Source organism: Indicator indicator, chromosome 21 (genome assembly GCF_027791375.1).
Source record: "Indicator indicator isolate 239-I01 chromosome 21, UM_Iind_1.1, whole genome shotgun sequence".
NCBI classification, from domain to species: Eukaryota; Metazoa; Chordata; class Aves; order Piciformes; family Indicatoridae; genus Indicator; species Indicator indicator.
In genome coordinates this window covers 8,474,466-8,493,619 of record NC_072030.1, presented here as the reverse complement: position 1 = coordinate 8,493,619, position 19,154 = coordinate 8,474,466, and the positions used below count along the sequence as shown (strand labels likewise).

At 42.1% G+C, this 19,154-nt stretch overlaps 1 protein-coding gene across 1 annotated transcript in view; it reads left to right on the top strand.

Annotated features, from left to right (window-relative positions):
- Positions 1-19,154, top strand: part of TEAD1 (TEA domain transcription factor 1) — a 96,009-nt gene that overhangs the window by 65,990 nt on the left and 10,865 nt on the right. Inside the window, exons 5-9 of the mRNA XM_054390345.1 lie at positions 1,100-1,234; positions 1,421-1,467; positions 2,362-2,423; positions 4,330-4,454; positions 16,344-16,517. Coding sequence (XP_054246320.1) covers positions 1,100-1,234; positions 1,421-1,467; positions 2,362-2,423; positions 4,330-4,454; positions 16,344-16,517 — 543 coding nt within the window. The remainder of the gene's footprint in view (positions 1-1,099; positions 1,235-1,420; positions 1,468-2,361; positions 2,424-4,329; positions 4,455-16,343; positions 16,518-19,154) is intronic.

Here is a 19,154-nt window from a genome sequence, read left to right as displayed (position 1 = left end):
CTAAAGGAGCTATTCAAAGGAAGAAACTGCTCACCTATAGTACTACTACATATAAGCTTTTAAGGGGGAGCGTATGTGCAGTCATAGACCATATATAAGAGCATGCATCCCTTGCCAGCATGCTTGCTACTTTGCTTGTAAAATAAAACCAGGAAAAAAAACCCCAAATATCCTTGCCTAATACTGCTTGTGTTCCTTCATTCTAAGCCACATACCTGAATATTAGCACTTATTAATACAGTACTACTGGATGAAGAACCTCACTTTACCAGATAGTAACAATCTCTTGTTTACTTATTTTACCTGACCTAACGTATCCATTTAGTTAATTCTGTTGCCTTAAGAGACTTTATTTTTCTATTCTATGATCATATGTGATGTGCAGTGACTAGGACTCCCAAGTGCTGCTCTAATAGAAGTAATCGATAACTCATCTTTTCCTAAATTTGTTCCTATATGCTTGAAAACAGCAAAAAATTTATGGCTGATTGTTTTCTTTGGGAACACTGTAAATCAGCAAAATAACACAATTGGAAGTTTAGAATGTCGTGCACGGTTTTGTGAACTAACTTTTATAAAACTTGTTGTAAAACAGAATCCAAAATGTTTCTAAATCTGTACACATGAAGAAAAAAATCCATCATTGTTTACGAGTCAATCACAGTCCTGAGTTCTCATTTTACAGTGTAACATGGAAGGCAAACTTCTCTTAGGTCTAAATGATAGAGCTCAAATCTCAGTGCTCCCTATCCTGCAGGCAGAGTCTTAGCAGCAGTCTTCATTTAGTCCAGCCTGACTTAAAATCAGCAGAATTTGCCCAGATAAACAAGTGGGCAGTAGTTTGCTCTCCCTGAGCTTCCTGCATCTTGGCAGAGGAGACTGAGAATTCAGGTCTACCATGCATGTCTGAGAGGAGGTTTTGCCTTGAGGTAGTTGGAGTGTTAGCCTCCGTGCTGTATTTTTTTTCCTGCATGGTTTGCTATTTTTGCATTATCTGTGTCGCTTTTTAAGTTTTTAGTTATGTGCTTGTAGCTGCAGTTATTTAACATCATTTGTTGTGCCAAATGTTTTAAGACTCCATGTAATTGTCATGTTAAAGGATCAGACAGCAAAGGACAAAGCACTCCAGCACATGGCAGCAATGTCATCAGCTCAGATAGTCTCAGCTACTGCTATTCACAACAAACTGGGCCTGCCAGGAATTCCCCGTCCTACATTTCCTGGGGCACCTGGGGTAAGTTGTTAGCTAAGTCCCAGAAAAATCCCTGTGTTTTCTAACTATGTTCAGTGGAAAACTAAGGCTGAATGAATGGATTAATGCTTTTACTTTGCAAAAGGAATCATGCTTGTTCAGAAATACCCAAAATCTTTCAACAAAGAAAACAATTGTGGGTCTGTTTGTTTGTTTTTCCTCTTTCAGTTTTGGCCGGGCATGATTCAAACGGGGCAGCCTGGATCCTCACAAGAGTAAGTCTGAAAATTAAAATATGCTTCTGTATGCAGTGTGGGGCTGGCTTGTGCAGTTTGCTGCCAGAAGATATCAATGAGGCAAGAACTTGCAAATTTTCCTGAAAAGGAGGAAAAGGTAGTTGTATGGAAAGGAAGAGCCTTTACAGTCATGTGAACTCGCGTTCAGAAAGTTATAAGGGATCCCAGACCTAAAAGGCAAGGCTGAATATCTAATGGACACTCACAGCATAGTGAGATGCTATAATAATGCTAAGGAAGCAACTGGTAAGGTTTTGCCTGTGAATAAATTTCCAGCACAAATATTTCCATCCTCTTTTAAATTACATGAGTAATACTGGAGGCAAGTGGGACATATTTTTCTACAGGCCAGGAGATGACTACACGAGGCCCGTTAGTGGGGTTACTGCCCTTCAGCACTGTGGTAGTGATGGCACCACACGGGGAAGGAAGCTTTTGCCCACTGTCAGGTGTTACATTTTCAGCCCTGTGGTGGTCTCTGGAGCCATGTTTCCCAGACTTATTTTTCAGTTTCTCCTCACCTTATTCCTATGAGGTCCATAAGGGTCTTTGTGCCCCTGTAGTTCAGTATCCTTTGGATTTATTAGGAGGCAAAGCAATCACCATCCATGTCTGCAGTGACACTTGCAACAGACAGGTCAGGCTTCCCGTTGTGTGACTGAGCACAGATGAAGTCTTTCCTTTAAGGTGTTGGGTGTAATTCTCATCCCTCTCTTTCTATTACCTCTTTCCTGCCTGTCTGTTAACTATGCTAAGGAAGAGACATGTTTGTGGGCAACGGTCACTAATCATTATTTTCTTATGCTTTGTGACTCTTAATGGGATTTACTGTGGATGGCATGGTGTATGATCTGTGTGAACTCTTTATTGCAGTGTAAAGCCATTCGTTCAGCAGGCCTATCCTATACAGCCATCAGTCACAGCTCCCATTTCAGGTAATTCTTCCGTTTTTGCTCATCTTTAAAAAGACTTGAATTGTGTACTGAGTGTGATGTATTAATTTCTGAGGACAGAGCCACTACTCCATATCTAATGATCCCCATTGCCAAACCAAACACCAAGTCCAATGTCCTAGTATCTGATTATATCTGAGGGGAAATCTTTGGGTTTGAGGTTTTTTGTTTGTTTCTTGGGTTAGGTTTTTTCACATTTTAAGGTAGAAAGCACTAATACATACTCAAGGAGTTCTGATATGTGATCTCCAGTCAGCATTCCATATTGTAGGAAAATACTTAGTAAAAAATTAGTAATAGGATACGTGTTTCTTTTTTAATAGCTTAAATCTTGTTTCCATCTGTAACAAGAATAAGCTTTAATTTATTTTAAACTGAGGCTGAAAACTCCTACAAACCTGTTTTTGTTTAGCCTTAAGTATAAAATATGAGGGTATATCTGTATGTCTGGTTGTTGGTAAATCTTGCTGCTCCTCAAGTTCCTGCTCTGCCTGGTACCACTTCAATAAGTACCTAGTGTTTATTCTGACTTCCATTGCTCAAGCCTTTCCCATAGCTATTTTTCTACCCCTTTTCCCAGGCTGGTTTCATGGCAATTTCAGGAAAGGTCATTATTTCTTCGCAGATGATAGCTAATTTTAGATTTCCCTTGCCAAATGACAGCATGCTTCTGCCTCTGTTTGAGCAGCAGTTTTCTGACTTTTACTCAGTTTTTATGATTTTCTAACTTGCTGCTATTTAATGCTTGAAACTTAAGGCTATCTTTCTGCATACCTGATTATTTCCTTTTTCTTGAAATATTTGAAAACATTGTTTTCTAAGGAGGTGTTCGAGAAACAGGTAGATATGGCGCTTCAGGACATGGTTTAATGGCCATGGTGGTCTTAGGTTGATGGTTGGACTCAATGATCTTAGAGGTATTTTCCAGCAGAAACAATTCTGTGATTCTATGATAGACTTGGACACACACTACCTGTGACTTCTCACTGGTTCTCAATCTAGTTCAGGGTTATCTTTGTTTACTAAACTTTGGTGCCTCTCCTCTGCCTTCCTTGTGACTGTGTCTCTCCCAGGATTGGTTTTGCCTTTGAGCTTCTGCTTTTCCCCTTTTCTTTTACCGTTTTGTTTCCTTATCTAATTTTCCATGATGAGGAGCAAGAGATAGCATTTATTCTTTCTCTTGAAGCGAATTAGACATGGTGGTTAACATCTCTTCTCTGTCTAGATCATGTCATTCCCTCTTTATTATCAATTTAAGATGTTCTTTTACTTTTTAGGGTATGATTCAGCTCTCTAAAGTAATTATTTATTATTATCTGTAATATAATGCTGCCTAAAAGCTCCAAAAGTCAAAGACACAATGTGCAAATACGTAGTAAAAGAGACAGTCCATGCCTTGTAAGCCTTACACTCTAAATAGGAGAGGGGAATTGAGAGTGGCAGAAGAAACAGGCAAAAAGAGAGGTGATTTAGTTGTAACTGTGGCACATTAGGAGCCAGAAATGAAGACCAGTTCTCTTGACTCCCAAGACAGTGGTATCTCCTGTGAGTCTAGCTGCCAGTTTCCGAGGAAGGGTCATCTGTAAGTCTATGGGAGCTCTCTATAATTTAGTATAAAATATAAACAAAAAAATCTACAGTGAGTTACAGCCCCAAGGAAAGAAAGCAGCAGATCTTTTATTTGCACTCTTTTAGCTTGCTGGGTGGGGACCTCTTTTTCTGCATATTGTTCTTTGCTTTTCCAATTTTAACTCATTCTGAATTCATTATTTGCTATAATTAATATAAACATCCAAGGGCTACATGCATAATTCCCAATTATATTTAATTCAGAAAATACAAACTGAGGAATTGTCAACATCTTCATGGAAATTTCTCCTTTGTTTAGGATTTGAGCCTACGTCAGCTCCAGCTCCATCAGTCCCTGCATGGCAGGGCCGATCGATTGGTACGACCAAGCTCAGGCTGGTAGAGTTTTCAGCTTTCCTTGAACAGCAGAGGGATCCTGAATCAGTAAGTGTTGCCCTCACATCTGCTAATCTGCAGCTTATCTTCATTGCTCCCCACCTTTTGAGGATGTTTTCCAGGGTTAGGCATGATGGAATACACCCAGAGTTTGCATTCACTACTGCCCGGTGTAATACTCTTTTCACAGTAGCACTGTGTTTCCCTTTCTTGCCCACTTTTCCACCATTTGCAGAAGTGGGAACCCCCTTTGAAAGCAGCCACACTTCTCTGTGGTGCCTGTCCCACTGTTAACCTAATTTAGCAGTTGTACCAAATTGCATTGTGTTTTTGGCAACATTTCAGTTCTTTAAGTTGAAGCCTAAACAGAAACAAAAATAAGGACTTGCATAGAACGTATGCATGCAATTTTCAGTATCTGACATTTGGGATAGCCTCTAAGTATTCCAGCCTCTCAAGTATGTGCCATTTAACTGGATCACATTGGGGGGGAGAGGGGTGTTGTTTGTTTGTGGTTTATGGTGGGTTTGGTGTTGGGGTTTTTTGGGGGGTTTGGGGTTTTTGTTTGGTTGGTTTGGTTTGGTTGGTTTGTTGTTGTTGTTTATTCTTGGTTGGTTTTGGTTGGTTTTTTTTCAAATTGAGATTACCTATCTAAATGTCCAATGATTCGATTTTCCTTGTTCTTTAATTGTTTGTGGAGTCCAATCCAAGGTTTAGAAAAAAGGTTTTTGGTATTTTTTAAGGAAGTTTTTTGTTTTATTTTGATATTTAGTCTGGATACTCTACCTGCAAGTGTAGTTTATGAGGTTGGCTCTGCTGTTTCAGTTACTCCAGTAAGTCTTGAATCTTGATATTAGTAATCATGTGTTTGCCAAGAACATTTGTTAGTAGCCTAGCACTGTTTCTACTGCATTGCAAATAAATCAAAAGGGCTTTTTTTCAGCTCAAACATGAGAATTTTTACTGAGATAATTTCTGAAAAGCAAATGCTGTGATGAATGGATGATATATATGGGTCAGTCTTATTCAGATTCTTGCTAAAATACAGCAGCTTGGAGCAGAGAGAAGCTATCACTTGCTCTTTATAATTCAGCACTGGAAACCATAGCATTTATGGGGTCTGGCCAGGGGTGTTATCCAGGGAGTGTTTACCCTGCATAATGGAGATTGGAGACATAGCCCAGAAACCTTACAACAGAGGAATGCTCCTGGCAGAGAAACATCCCAGTGAAAATATACCATATCTCAGCTATTCATATACTAAATACGTGACAGTGTGTTGGTTTACTAAATGTCATGTTTTGCCAGGTTGAATTAACTGTGAGGGTGGAGATGTTTGGCAGCTGGCACGGGTATCTCAGTGCTTACCTGACTGCTAGGTATTGCATAGTTTCCCTGGAATCCCTCTGATTCCCATGGCCCTGATTCCTGGCAATCCTGGCTCTGGAGGGCTAAAGCTTTATTTTAGTGTTCTCCAGACTAATCCATAGCTGGAGCACCTTTTTCATCCCCAGCCCTAAGTTCATCCAGAGAGCAGTGTGTATTTCTCATGCAGAAACACAACCTCCAGATTTTCACATCAGCCATCCTTATCGATACACAGCGTTTGGAGTCCTTGGCTTGCTGACCCCATGTAATGTGTCCTGCAGATTTATGGGGTCTGCCATATCCAGACTGCTGCACATCAGGATGTTACGTGTGTGCCTCAAGGTTATTGGGAAAACAGGATGTGGCCATGTAATGCTCGGCATTACTGTGCTGTGTATGGATGAAATGGCATTTCAGTCTATTCTGATTTATTGTTTTGGTAGTATACCACCTAATTGTCCTTTTTCCTTGTTTTTTTATAATGCAAAACAATTTGCGAGACTAATATGGTGTAGAGTATCTGTGTGGCTTTGTGAAGAAGAGAGTGAACAAGAGTTCAGCAAACTAAGTTATGCTCTGAACAGCTCACATCCAGTTGCCCATCACACAACTGGTATTTGCGACATGAAACCAGTTGAGTGACATGAATATATTTGCAACATTTCTGACAGACTGAAAATGAGAAGGTGCTACTTTGGCAAGGGAAGGAGCCATGGGCTTCACTCTGCCACAATGGCACAACTTGGAGCTGGTCATGCCCACACATAGTGTTTGAGACAGGGCTTGGGAATGTGTTGGGACTCTCATTTTTCAGGCAGGTGCAGGCTCTGGGGGATGCACCACATCCCCCTTGCATTGCATAGGAAGAGTGGAGGCCTAAATAGAAACACAGCTACCCAGGGCAGTCCTGTAGACTGTAAAGCCTTTTTTGGAGGAAACTAATATTATTTGGAATTGCTGAGGGTGCAGCAGGGCCCATCAGAGCTTGTCCCAGCTTGCGAGCATACTGCTAAGAAACTGCACTTTGTAAATGCAAAGCATTTATGCAGGAGTTTACCAGAGAAGCAAGAGCATCAAACTACTCAGACTTGTTTTTAAAACACAGTTACTTGTGTGCTGTAACACTGCAAAAACAAAACACAAAGAATAGTCAATTCCTAGTCATGCATTATTCCCAACGTAGATTTTTCTTTACATCCATGCTTCAAGTGCAGGGGGCAGCTTCATCCAGCCGGGCAGGCACCATGGGGAGCCAAGTGATGAGCCCCCATGGGCAATGTGCCACCACCACTGCTGGGAGAGGAGAGTCAGGAGAAGGGGAAGCATTGTTTAGATAAAATTTGATTATTTGGATCTTAAACAAGGTCATAGGAAAAAAAAACCAAGGCAGTGGGACCAGTTCCCAGGGCAAACACAGAAGGACATTTGCTGAAGAGGCACTGGGCAGAGGCACTGGTGCACGCTTCTCCACAGGGACAGGTCAGAAGCACCCTGCCTCCTTCCAGCTTTCCCCATCTCTAGTTCACAGATTTTTTTCTAGCAAGCACTGAAAGTCCTCCTCGGCAGTGGGAGCCAGCCACTAGCCTCACTTAGTGCTGCTGGATAAAATGGGAATTCTGCCTGTGGTTTTTACATCTTTCTTTGGGTTGGTGTGACATTTTACTGCAGATGTGATTTGCTCAGCATAGAAACAATGAGGGGTTATTACTTTTTAAATAACAAAACCAGTGAGCCAGGCAAGATGTGTGCTTTGCACAATGTGTATGTGATGTCATGTAGGCATGTGCTGTGGTTGCAGCATGTCCTGTGTATGCCTTTGCTGACCTCAGAAACGAATACACACACACGCTGCTAGGTGAGAGCTGTGGAAGAGTTCTCACACATCTTCTGAAAAAAGATAGTTTCATGTTCATTACACTGCTTTTTACCAAAAATTACATCAGATAATATTTTAATCAAGTGTATTTCCAATGTTTTATTTAAAAGCATATTATCCTTCCTCCCTCTGTCCTCCAACACAAAAGCCAAGCCAGAAAGCCTCATAGTAACAGATGCAACTTGACCAATTCTCCCTTAGAATGTAAGCTGGAAGTTTATTGAAAAAGGCTGATTTGAATGGCACCTGGGGCCAGGACTCAATGATCCTGGGAGGTCCCTTGTGCTCTATATTCCTATACAGCAATTAAAAATTTAGGTCAGTCTGCCCTTGGTGGCTCCTGGCGATTTCAGTGGAGCTGTGCATGGGCACAAAGATCCACCCACAGGGAATTCATTGTGGGAGTTTTGCCTTAAACATTTCCAGGGTTCTTCCAATCGCAATTGGTGTTTAAAAGTACAAAAGCCCCTCAATGTCCAGCAGTTATGTTAATTTAGAGTGGCATTTTGGTGGGTTGGAAGTGTGCTCCGCAGAGTTCTGTCATTTGTGGAGGGCTGTTGACTTAATTCCTTTGCCTAACCATAAAAATTGTTCCATTTACAAAAGAAAAATATCAAGGAGACAGTAAGCAGCTCTCACCATAACTCTGCATGGCAGAAGTTAGTCTGGGAGATGAAAGATGGCAGAGTTGCAAAATCATGAAATACTGAGTCTGCAGTTAAAGATGGGTAAAATTACTCCTGCTTTTACATGAAAATCAATTCATTTTACAAATATCCAACTGTACTTTCCTTTTGTGGCATTTCGTGCTCAAGTACAATTCCCAAATGTTGCATAGAAGCTGCTCTTGTAGATTCAAGCATTAGCAATTTAGTTACCTTTAATTGTTGCCTACCCTATACATTCTCAACAAATTAACAATTAATGCACCCATCTCTTGCTTTCAAGACATCGTTTCCTTAATGGGGCTTTCCATTTTTACTGTAACTGTAGTTCTGTGAAAGTTCAGGAGAAATGCTTAAGCCTAGTAATCCCATGTTCCATAACGTATATCAACTGAGTATGCAAGCAGATTAAAAGGTATCTAAAATATTGACTGTTAAACAAGTAATTATAAAATTCAAAGACTGTAAAACTGAAATTATAGTAATTTCAATCATTTAATTATATATATTTTGATTGATAGATAGATTTATTGATAGATTCAGGCATGCTTTCCAGTTAGGGAAAAGTCTCTGCTACCACCCAACTTAAAAAAAAAACTTTCTTGTCTTAGGTTCCTTACTCTTGCCACCACATTCATTTTGGCTGTGAGCATTTCAGGCAGCTTTACATCTAAAAATATATGTATATATATATATGTGGCTATAAAGAACATGGCTGATGGGCATTTTCAGTATTAATCTACCTATCCAAACTATCAGATTGTGTTAGATCTAGATTTCCAAATGTATTTTTAAAAGTGGTGAAGAAATAAAATATTCTTTATGTTTTAATTTGGTTTTTATTGTTGTTGTAAAAGGGCTTTGTGAGCCTAGGGAGAATTATGCCTGAGAACCAGAAAGTGAAAGCAATTGCTCAAGGGCCATAAACCCAGCCTGCTATCGTTAGCCAAATGCAGTAAAATTCAACAAAGTTAATCAAACCACCTAAGTGATGAAAAATAAATGAGATCTTTTCAAAAGAAGCCCTCCATCTTTGAACAATATCCATTGTTACAAGCATTGTTTATCTTTTCCTATTCCCTGGAAGCAGTATAAAAAGCAGCTCAGCATTTCAACTGTAAGGAGGTCCTTGGTTTAGTGTCTTTGTGATGTGAAAGGACAAGGAAACAAGGAAAGGAAGCAAACCCACATTAGAATGAATGTCTTACAGTGCCTGTCTAAGGATTTGAAGTAATTTTAATCTGAAATCAAAGTTTAACTGAATGCAAGGGTCATTTATTTGGTGGTGGTGGTGGGGAGCTACGTGTTGGCCCTGAGAAATGAATGTCCTACTTTGTAAAATTCAGGTGTCCTTAGTTGGAAGTGCCAGGAAGCCACTTTAACAGGATCCAGTTTCAGCCCCCATCCTGAAACTATGGCCTTTAGCAACCTCTTGCTGGTGCTGTTCCTAGGGGACCTCATGGAGAGGTGCAGGAAGCCTGGGCCAGTTCCCCCAGCCTAGCTGTAGGGTCAAGACATGAGCTCTTCAAAGGAGGGTCCTGGGATGAAAATGCAGTGGAGTGCTAAGAGAGGCTGAGCACAGTTTACTCCTCGAAGCTGGCCCACGTTAAGCACCAAGGATGCGAAAAGGCTGCGCTCTCACAGCTGCTTTCACACACACTCTTTCCCTCTCCTCAAACCCCACCACTGCTTTCCCTCTCCTCAAACCCCACCACTGCTGCTGGAAATCCCCAGGAAAATGTTCAGTGACACTTTTGCATGGCTGAAGAAGAGTGGCAATGGCAGCTTCCCTCTGCCAGGGCCCAGCCCTGCCAGTGTCCCAACCTTCATTCACCCAAATCTCGGGAGCTGGAAATAGCCACAATAGAGGTAGCTGCCCAGTGTTACACAGGGCCCTGGCCCAGGAAACATGGAATCAGAGAGCAAGAGAGTGAGGCTATGGGGCACACAGCCCTTGTGGTGAGCCCAGGAGAGCTGTAGAATCAGGGGAGTCATCTTAGTAGGGAGCTTCACGCAGCACTGTGTTGCTTCTGGGGCAAGAGGAGTGGGACAACATGCGGGCTGGGCTGGCATTGGCATTGTGGTGGGCTGCAGCTGTGCATCTCCCCACAGCTGCCTCTGCTGAACTCCAAGCATCTGCCCTTGTGCTTGGCCCAAGGGGCTTTGCACCTGGCTGTGCCTGAGCCCCACATCTTCCCATCTCATTCCATTGCAGCTTCCCCCACCCCTACACCCACCCCAAAATGGTGTAGCTAGGCTGTAAAGTCAAGCTCTCAGAATTTGGGAAATGTCCTCATGCATCTGTTCTACGATGCAGCAGTTAATTACATGCTCACATGTTTATTTGTTCCTGCTTCATTCAGTGTAGATGGCCCTTCTTTGATAAGCAACTATTCAGTAGTTTGTTTTCTTCTGTTGTTGAAATGCGTGGCCCGGTGCCCTTTTCCCTGTGCTCTGTCTAACCTCTCCTCCAAACAGAATTAATAAATGCCCCATTTGCATTTCACAGATGTATTAGCAGTCATTTTTTTAGATGAAGGACCATTATTACTCACATTTGACAAACCAAGAAGTTCAGGTGCAAAAGAATGAATGGAACACTGATTTTGAGGGTCCCCTTTGATTTGTCATGAGCCTGATTTTGCAGAATACTTAGCGTTATTGAGAGCTTCCTATATTCAGACGTAATTTCCCCATCTGAGCACTCAGCACTTGTGGAATTGAGACTGCAGTGTCTCAAATCAGACAGGCCAGAACTGAAGGATGCATCTTCAGTGTTGGAGGAAAGCTGATGAAAATGTTATGTGAGAACTTTGCCTAACCAGCAAATCCCAGTTTCATACTGGGACTGCTGTGGCAGTAGCTGGGAAGTGCTGGGCAATGTTAATTTGTCAAGGTTGAGAACTGCTTTTGCTCACCACCTTCGTCCTTATTTCTGCCATCATGAAGTAGCCAAATGTCTCCTTTTACTTCACATTCCTGATTAAGTCTCTGGGCAGATCTAGACGTGAGTCTGAATGGGTAGAGGTCCTTGAAAGGCTGGGATGACCAGGCAGATTTATCATAGCATTCAAGCACAGAAAGTTTGATTAACTACAGGAGTTGGTTATAGCATTAAAATGTTGTAACTCCCAGTCTGCATCAGCAGGGAGAACAGCAATAGGAATGAAATATGCAGTTACTAATGTTTTGGTAGAAACAAGAAAAAAGTTGTTGGCAGACCAAGCGATTTTCTTACATCAGCAGGAAATTAAAGAGTGTCAGATTTACAAGATACAGTGAGACAGCAGAGCTGTGGCTGGGTAGGGTGCAGGTTAAAGCCACATGCAGACTGCTGATACACTAGTGATTGGTTTTCAATTAGTCTACCCCACCTGTCTTCTTTTTTCTCCAAAAGCACAGCGGCTGCACAGGCAGCAGTACCTTTTTAGAAGATGGATTGGACTGATCTGTGGAGGTACAGAGGCAGTCACTGCATGATGCCAGGCACTTGAGCAGTGTTGTTTTCTCTCCTATCAGCGAAAGCTCAGACTTCCTTCCTCGCACCTGTCCCTTTGAGCTGCAGCAGTTGTCCATCTGACCTCCAGTACAGATTATATTTGGTCCAAAGAGAGATGAGAGACTGTCCCTGTGTCAGGGAGAGAGAAGACCTGCAGCAGAGTCTTTTTAATGCACTTTTCCTTTGGGTGGTGGAGTGTCTTTGGTCACACAAAACTGCTCTGTTCAAGTGGCCAGCTTCTCCCCATGGTACTTTGCTGCGAGTAGTGACATAGATGGCCTCACTCTTGTGGTGGCTCTGCTTGACATTTCAGGAACCCACAGATCTCATGAAGCAGCCCAGCTAGCAAGGCGTTATTACACCATGTGGGGCAGACAAGGCAGCAAGGTGCTGCCTACCTCCTTGCCCTTCTCAACTGTCCCATGGGTGTGCAAAGTCCAGCAAACCACCAGCTTACTGCTCTGCTCCAGGCCCAGAAGTGTTTTCAGAGGAGCTTACACCACCTGCCTTGGTGTAGGGATGACTCCGAGGCATATGAGTGTGATTCCTGGGGATTAAATCACAGCTGTGCCGCTGGGAGCAGCAGGAGGACACAGTGCCCTTGCAGTCAGAGTGCTGTGCCCATGAGCAAGGTCACCCCTGCAGAAGCAGCTGCCAAGGGCACTCTCAGGCCATCTGCCTTCCCTCTTGCTCTGCATCCATGTCACCCAGCCTCAGCAGGCCCACTTGCACTTTTGTGTCCTGCTCAATACAGTTATGCAGGGCCTGACAGCCCTAAAGAACAGGAGCAGTGCCAGGGAGGGTACCCCAGCAGCTTGGTATACCCAGCTTGCCTGCACCAGGAGTGTGAGAGGGTTGGTACCACTGCCATCCCCATCTTGGCCATCACTGTTTAATAAAAGACTTGGTCCAATACAGGCTTGTCAAGGCTCCACAGGTGTGAGAAAGCACAGGGATGTGTCAGGGAGAGATGCAGCAATTTACAAACCTGCATTTTATGGACTGGAGAGGCGTTTGTCTTAGAATGTAAGTGCAGAATTGGTGAGGAGCTGTTATATATGCTGACTGATAAAACAAATGTAGGTGGTTTGTCTTTGTTCTGCACCAACTTAAGTGCTTGCATCCCCTGCCATTGGCAATTTGTCTTGCTTCTTTTAAATTCCTAAGTGGATTATAATTTTTCTGGTATTATTTGACAACAGTCATATTTCATGGCTTTACTGCATTCTTTGGATAGTTAGAATGTTTTCAAGGAAAGGAGCTCAGTAAGAGATGGCCATCTCCAGGGCATGTCGTGTAATGCAGACATCGAAGACACAGCTGAAAACATTCTTTGTATTTTTATGTAGTTTTTACCCTCAGAAAATACAGGATTTTACTTACAATGTTTACATCATCTAAAGCATGTTATTACCCTAATGCCAGATGCAAATACTTTAAATGCTGTAGTAAATTCCTCAGCACCTTCAATGACTCTGGAATACTTATTCTAAAATAATAGTGAATTCTTAATATAATGAGGATGTTTTTAAGCTTTTCAGACTCTAACGGGCTCAGAAAAACTTGGCTTTTTTGCTTTTATCTATGCATAAATTTCTGTCATGGAGTATGTTTGTACAAAAAGATAGGGATCATTTATTGTCTATTTACCCTGCTTTGAATGTTATATTATCATTTGTTAGTTTGCAGAAATATGCCATATCTAATTAGGTCAGTAATGACTGTGCTTAGCATAGGAATTGCTACAACATAAGGAGAAAATAATCACACATTGCAATATCAAAATAAACATTTCTGTCCTAAGAATGTTGTCAGGTGATGTCATACCATCTGTCCTACTGTACCCACTTGGAAATTTTGCTGCAGCAGCATCTGGTACTTTGGCGAGCTCAACAGACAACTGTGGTAGCTTTACAGCTGCCTTTAACTTCGCTGTTATATTTCAACAGTATTAAGACTTCATGCTCCGTGTTCCTGTAAATGTGTCTGCTTTTACTGAAGTTTGGAAACAGAGCAATTTGTGTATTTTCCTGGTTTGCAGAATAAGGTACAGTGTGTGAATTGTCTTGGGAATTTGCAGTTGCCAAACTAAAGTATAGGTCTCCATTCCCCCTTCACTCCACAGCCACTTTTGGGCCTCGGAGAGTGTCTTTTGGGAAGGACACTTTCCTGGATGTAGGAGAACTGAGCTCTCAGCTCTGTCCCTATAAAAATCTGGTTATTTGCACAACCTGGAAAAACTCCGGCAGAGAAGAGTGAGAGGGAACAAGCTCAAAATAAATGGAAATGTTTTTTCAAGCCCTTACTCTGAACGAGGGATAATTCATAATTCTGCTTGAAAAATGGAGATGTTTGCCTGGTCTTAGGCTTCGATTGACAGCCATGTTCAACGACCCAGCCCGTGCCTCATCCTGCACTTCATCCCTCGTCCCTTAGGAACACAAGAAGAGCAGATTTCTGGACTCCCTTTCTTGCATTCCTGGTGGTTCCCAGGTGTATTGGGAACTGACACATTTTCACTGGGCAGCAAGCTACGTAACTAAAAGTCATGCTGAACATTTTTATTTCCTCACAGTACTGCAAACTGAACAGGTGACAACTATTAAAAAAAAAACCAACAACCCCCCAAACAATGTTGGAGCCGTGGTGCTTTTCCTTGTTACTTTTTGTTTGTTCCATCATGTTAAAATCTCTCCTTCGTCTACAAAACCTGCCCTCGGATGCTGTTGTAGTAGGCACAGTGATTTCCCTTATTGTGTGTGAATGATTGTTGTGCAAGCTGGCGCTGAGTGAGGATTAGCTGGCACACATTCACAGGCACACTCAACTGCTGCACACAAGCATTCTGTTCCCCACCACCTGTTTACGTCTCTGTCACAACCATTTTGCTCTTCAAGGTAGAAACAGCTTCTTTGGGTCAGTTCTTTTGGGGCAGCTAACTAAAAGCTGGGCAAGTTTTCCACTTGTGCACAGATAAAGCTGGGATGGCATTAGTTTGAAAGAGGACTGCAAGGAAAATCTGTGGAACTGGTGCTCTCAGACTTGGGCTTGCTTGTGCAAACAATAAAGGGTTCTACTTTCCTTTGTCCTTCCACAACATTTAAAAAAAGAAATGCACCCCTGTAAAAAGCATGGACCATATTTCATTTTTGGCCCCATACACAAATGAGTGTTCTCTGATTGTAAATTCAAATTTTGATGTGCTAGATGACTTTTAAACAGATTTCAATTTAATTTCCTAAGTGCAGAAATCTAGCCAGTCCTTTTCCTTTTCCCCAGAGTTTTGGACATCTGCTAGGGAAGACTCTGCTTACACTGAAGGAAAGCTCTGAGTGGCTGTCCAATTAATTTAGATTTGTCGTTTCAATTTGTTCATTCAGCAGGTATATTGTAAACAAAATAGCTTAAATGAGGTCTGCTTTAGGGTTTTAAGTATTTTATTTGTGATTAGCTTTTGGGAATTGCCCCTTATATACAGCATCTGTTCACTAAGACAGCATTTTCTAGCGTTCACTGACTGCATGTCAGCTTTCCTTTAATTGAGTTAGCAAAATGTTTTGTGATTGGCATGGTTAAAAACCCCAGAGTTTAATCCTGCGACTCTTGAGTTCCTTCTCTCTGCTCACATGACACTGTGAGCTGCTGATTCACTGATGGAGAATCTTTGGGGTGCATCCTTCCACTTTCAGGTGCTGAAAGGTACTCTTGTCTTGGAAAAATGTCAGCCCCTAAAAGACCAAATTAGAGTCAGTAGGGGGTGCTGTGGACTTCAGTGGGCCGAGGACTTCTCCCAGGCAAGAAAGGAATTGCTGAGGTGATTTCCATGACTATAATGATGTGCAATAGTATGAAGTTAAAAAGGAGGAAATTAAAGTTGAAGGTGTTTTGGCAGAGATGGTCGTCTAGAGAGCCAGGGATGTTTGTCTCTTTAATATTACAAGGGTTAAAGTACTGAAGGAAGTACAGTGAGGACCCTTCTGTAGTAACACAGAGTAACTTCTCATTATTGTGATTCTGGAGTTAAAACCTCTTCCTTCTCTTTTCATTAAGTGGTATTTACATATGCTCTAGGTAGAGGTTTGGGGGGCTTTAATAGGCTAACAGGAGATGTGTGTACTTTGTGGAGCTAGCTGAAATACAGATTCTGAGGACATGGGCCATTAAAACAGAGGTAGAAATAGGATCTCCTTGTGAGCATATCCATCTTATTATGCTGTGTGAAGGGCTCTTCATCACCATGCTGCCACTGTGCCTTTCAGGGTCAGTTACACCCTTGAAGATGGCCATATTTTGTGGTCTGCTGTAAGGATGCAGGGTTTTTGGTATTTACCCATGTTCACAAGGGGCTACAGTACAATCACTGAAGTTGTTCATGGAAATCATAGTGCAGAAAATCATAGTCCCCAGAGTAATGTGTGAGTCATTTAATCCCTCAAAGTGAACTGCCCTGCGCAGGAGCACACACAGACCCCTGCCATGATAAACCTCTGGTTTTGTACAGCACTGAATTTCCTGTTTCTTTCTTGCAGTACAATAAGCACCTCTTCGTACACATCGGACACGCTAACCATTCTTACAGTGACCCCTTGCTTGAATCCGTGGACATTCGTCAGATTTATGACAAATTTCCTGAAAAGAAGGGTGGACTCAAGGAACTGTTCGGGAAGGGGCCCCAAAATGCTTTCTTCCTTGTAAAATTCTGGGTGAGTAAGACATGATGTGGAGAACCTATCTTGTTGATAAAGCCTGTGGTTTAGCACCTTTCAGGGTGCTTGTGGAAATGTCTTCTGTTGTCGTTTAGAAACACAGAGCTGTATATCCTTCAGGTAGGAGGCTGGCCCAGAGCCACTCTTGTTGACAGCTCCCCAAGAGGTCTGTGTTGCAGATGATATGCAAAGGCATATGTGTGCCTCAGCTGTGCTTGACAAACCTGCTGGGCAGGAGCAAGCAGGTACCAGGACCCATTTGAAGATGGGGAACTGCCATCTAGTGGTCCAGGGAAAAACGGGGGAGCTGCAGGAATGGAGAAGCTGATTTTTGGTGTTTCAGATGTTGAACTCTTGCCAAATGCAAATAGTACAAGTACCAGTCCTGCAATTACTCCACACTTACACAGATAAGACCAAGCAGGATTTGAATTAAGTGTGCAGTGGGATGACTGTGAGCCTGGGAGAGCTCCAGAGTTTTTCTTACACATTTTGTGGTTGCTAGAGCATACCTGCTTTCCCCTTGCCTTTTTGTCAGTCAGCCATGGGACTCTACTCCAAAAGTTTTATCTGTTCATATCAGTTGTGAGCAAGAGTGAAAAGAGAATTTGAATGGAAGGTTTGAAGTGTCGTATGTTGATCTAGTTGTGATTAATTTCATTGATACATCAGATTTTTCACGCTGTATTTACAAAATTTCACTTTAGCAATGCTAAAGATTCATCCAAAGGGATCATCAAATCTCCAGGCTGCATCTTAGACCTATACTAAAGCTTTTTCTACTAATTAATCTGTTGGAGGGTTTTTTGTGCTATACTTCTTTTCATAGCAACAATTACCACTTAAACATTTTAAATTTGTCTTTTAAAACCTCAGTGAAAAGTGCCTATTTAGAGTTTAAGTACAGGTTGAGGCTGAAATCATAAAAGGTTCATCTGGAACCACTGCTTATGACCAGATTCCCTGGTGTTTATTACTTTCAGTTGAAGTTTATCTATGTGACCTGAAATACTCTCCACCTTGTACCCACCCCAGATGTCATATCTTGCCAAGAGCTGCTGTGGCACCAGATTTGGAACTGGAAACTGGGAATGAGGGAGGCTCTTTTCTCAAATCTGGGTGTAGAAGGGTAAACCACCTAGCAGGAGCTCTGCTGGACTGCTGTAGAAATCTGTTGAGAAATTCCTGGGGCTTAATACTGAGCATGGGAGCTGTAGACAAAGCATTTCAGGGCTGGCTGAGCAAAGAGGCCAGAAACAGGAGGCAGCAGAGAACTGGGAGCTGGGATAGAGCAGGCATCAGGAGCCTGGAAAAGGTAAGTGATGATGTAGGGTCAGAAAGAGGGAGGCAGTGGGAAGAGGGAACATTTGAGCTACGGAACTTGTGAAGAAACATAGAGGTAAAGACACACAGCTGAAATAGTTATGTGAGAGGCAGGAGCAGAGCAAGCAAAAGAGCAGAAGAAATCTGGCTGCAGAGGAATAGAGCTTGGAGGTTAAGGGTCTGTGACCACTACAGACCTTTCCTGGCTAGACTTGGGCTTGAACTGAGCATCTTCATCTCACTGATCCACTTTGTGTAGTAAATATCTGTGAAACCCACTGGCAAACAGAATGTCACCTCACTTGCCTGTTCTCAGCTTCCACAGAGAATGACAAGCCTCTGCCTTTATGTTAGACATGGAAGCAGCAGAGATTTGCTAAACAGTCATTGAGGTGGTGTATGTTCTGCTTTTTCTCAGTATGGAAATGGATTTTCAGGTGTGCTAAATGCTCAAAAATCTATCTAAAGCCAGTAGAGATCTTTGAATCATTAAAGTCGGTGTTGTACTCACAACTTTGAAAATTCAAGCACCAGCCTTCTCTGCTTGATCTCCTACAAACGCTCTTGCCTCAGTTGCCCATCTGTAATATGGGGGTGGCACCATCACTTCACCTCAGGTGGTCACTGAGAAATCAAACTCATGGCTGTTTATAAAGAATCAAGATAATGCCATGAAGAAAACCTTTATAAGTTAATAATTCTGTGTTCAGTAGAGATATTGAGTAGTGTGCAGGAACTAAGGATTGAGCTGTGCTGGATAATGAAGACAAAGAAATATTGATAGATGCTCAGAGGGTGAGTGTGCAGTCTAGAGATGCTGCTGAGCAGTGAGGCTGTGCAGGCAACTCCAATTCAACATTTCCTACCCTCACTGTGTCTTCCAACATAATGGTCTTATAATACAATTTTGTGTTATATTAACATAGAGATCAAAAAACATACAAAGCTAATATTCTACTAAGTTATACATTAAAAATGTGATGTGAATGCCTTCCTGAGTGATGATCTAAAAGCAGGCCAGTGGATTTTCTCTCTCACTGAGTGAGGCAGAGAGAAGGTGCTGGGGCAGTGTTTGGGTATAGCACCAGTCACAACAAATCCCCTCATAAGAGTAAACTACACACCAGTACCTTTCATCTAAAAATATGTACAGGAAAATCAGAAGTAATAAGTCATGAGAATTAGATCCTAAACTGTCAGCTCACTGTCCTTAATTTTCTTCACTTCAATAGGACACTTGTTGAGAAAAAAAAGTACGTTTTTCTGGGGAGTGTTAAACTGTTTTAAACAGTCATATATTACCAGTGTAAA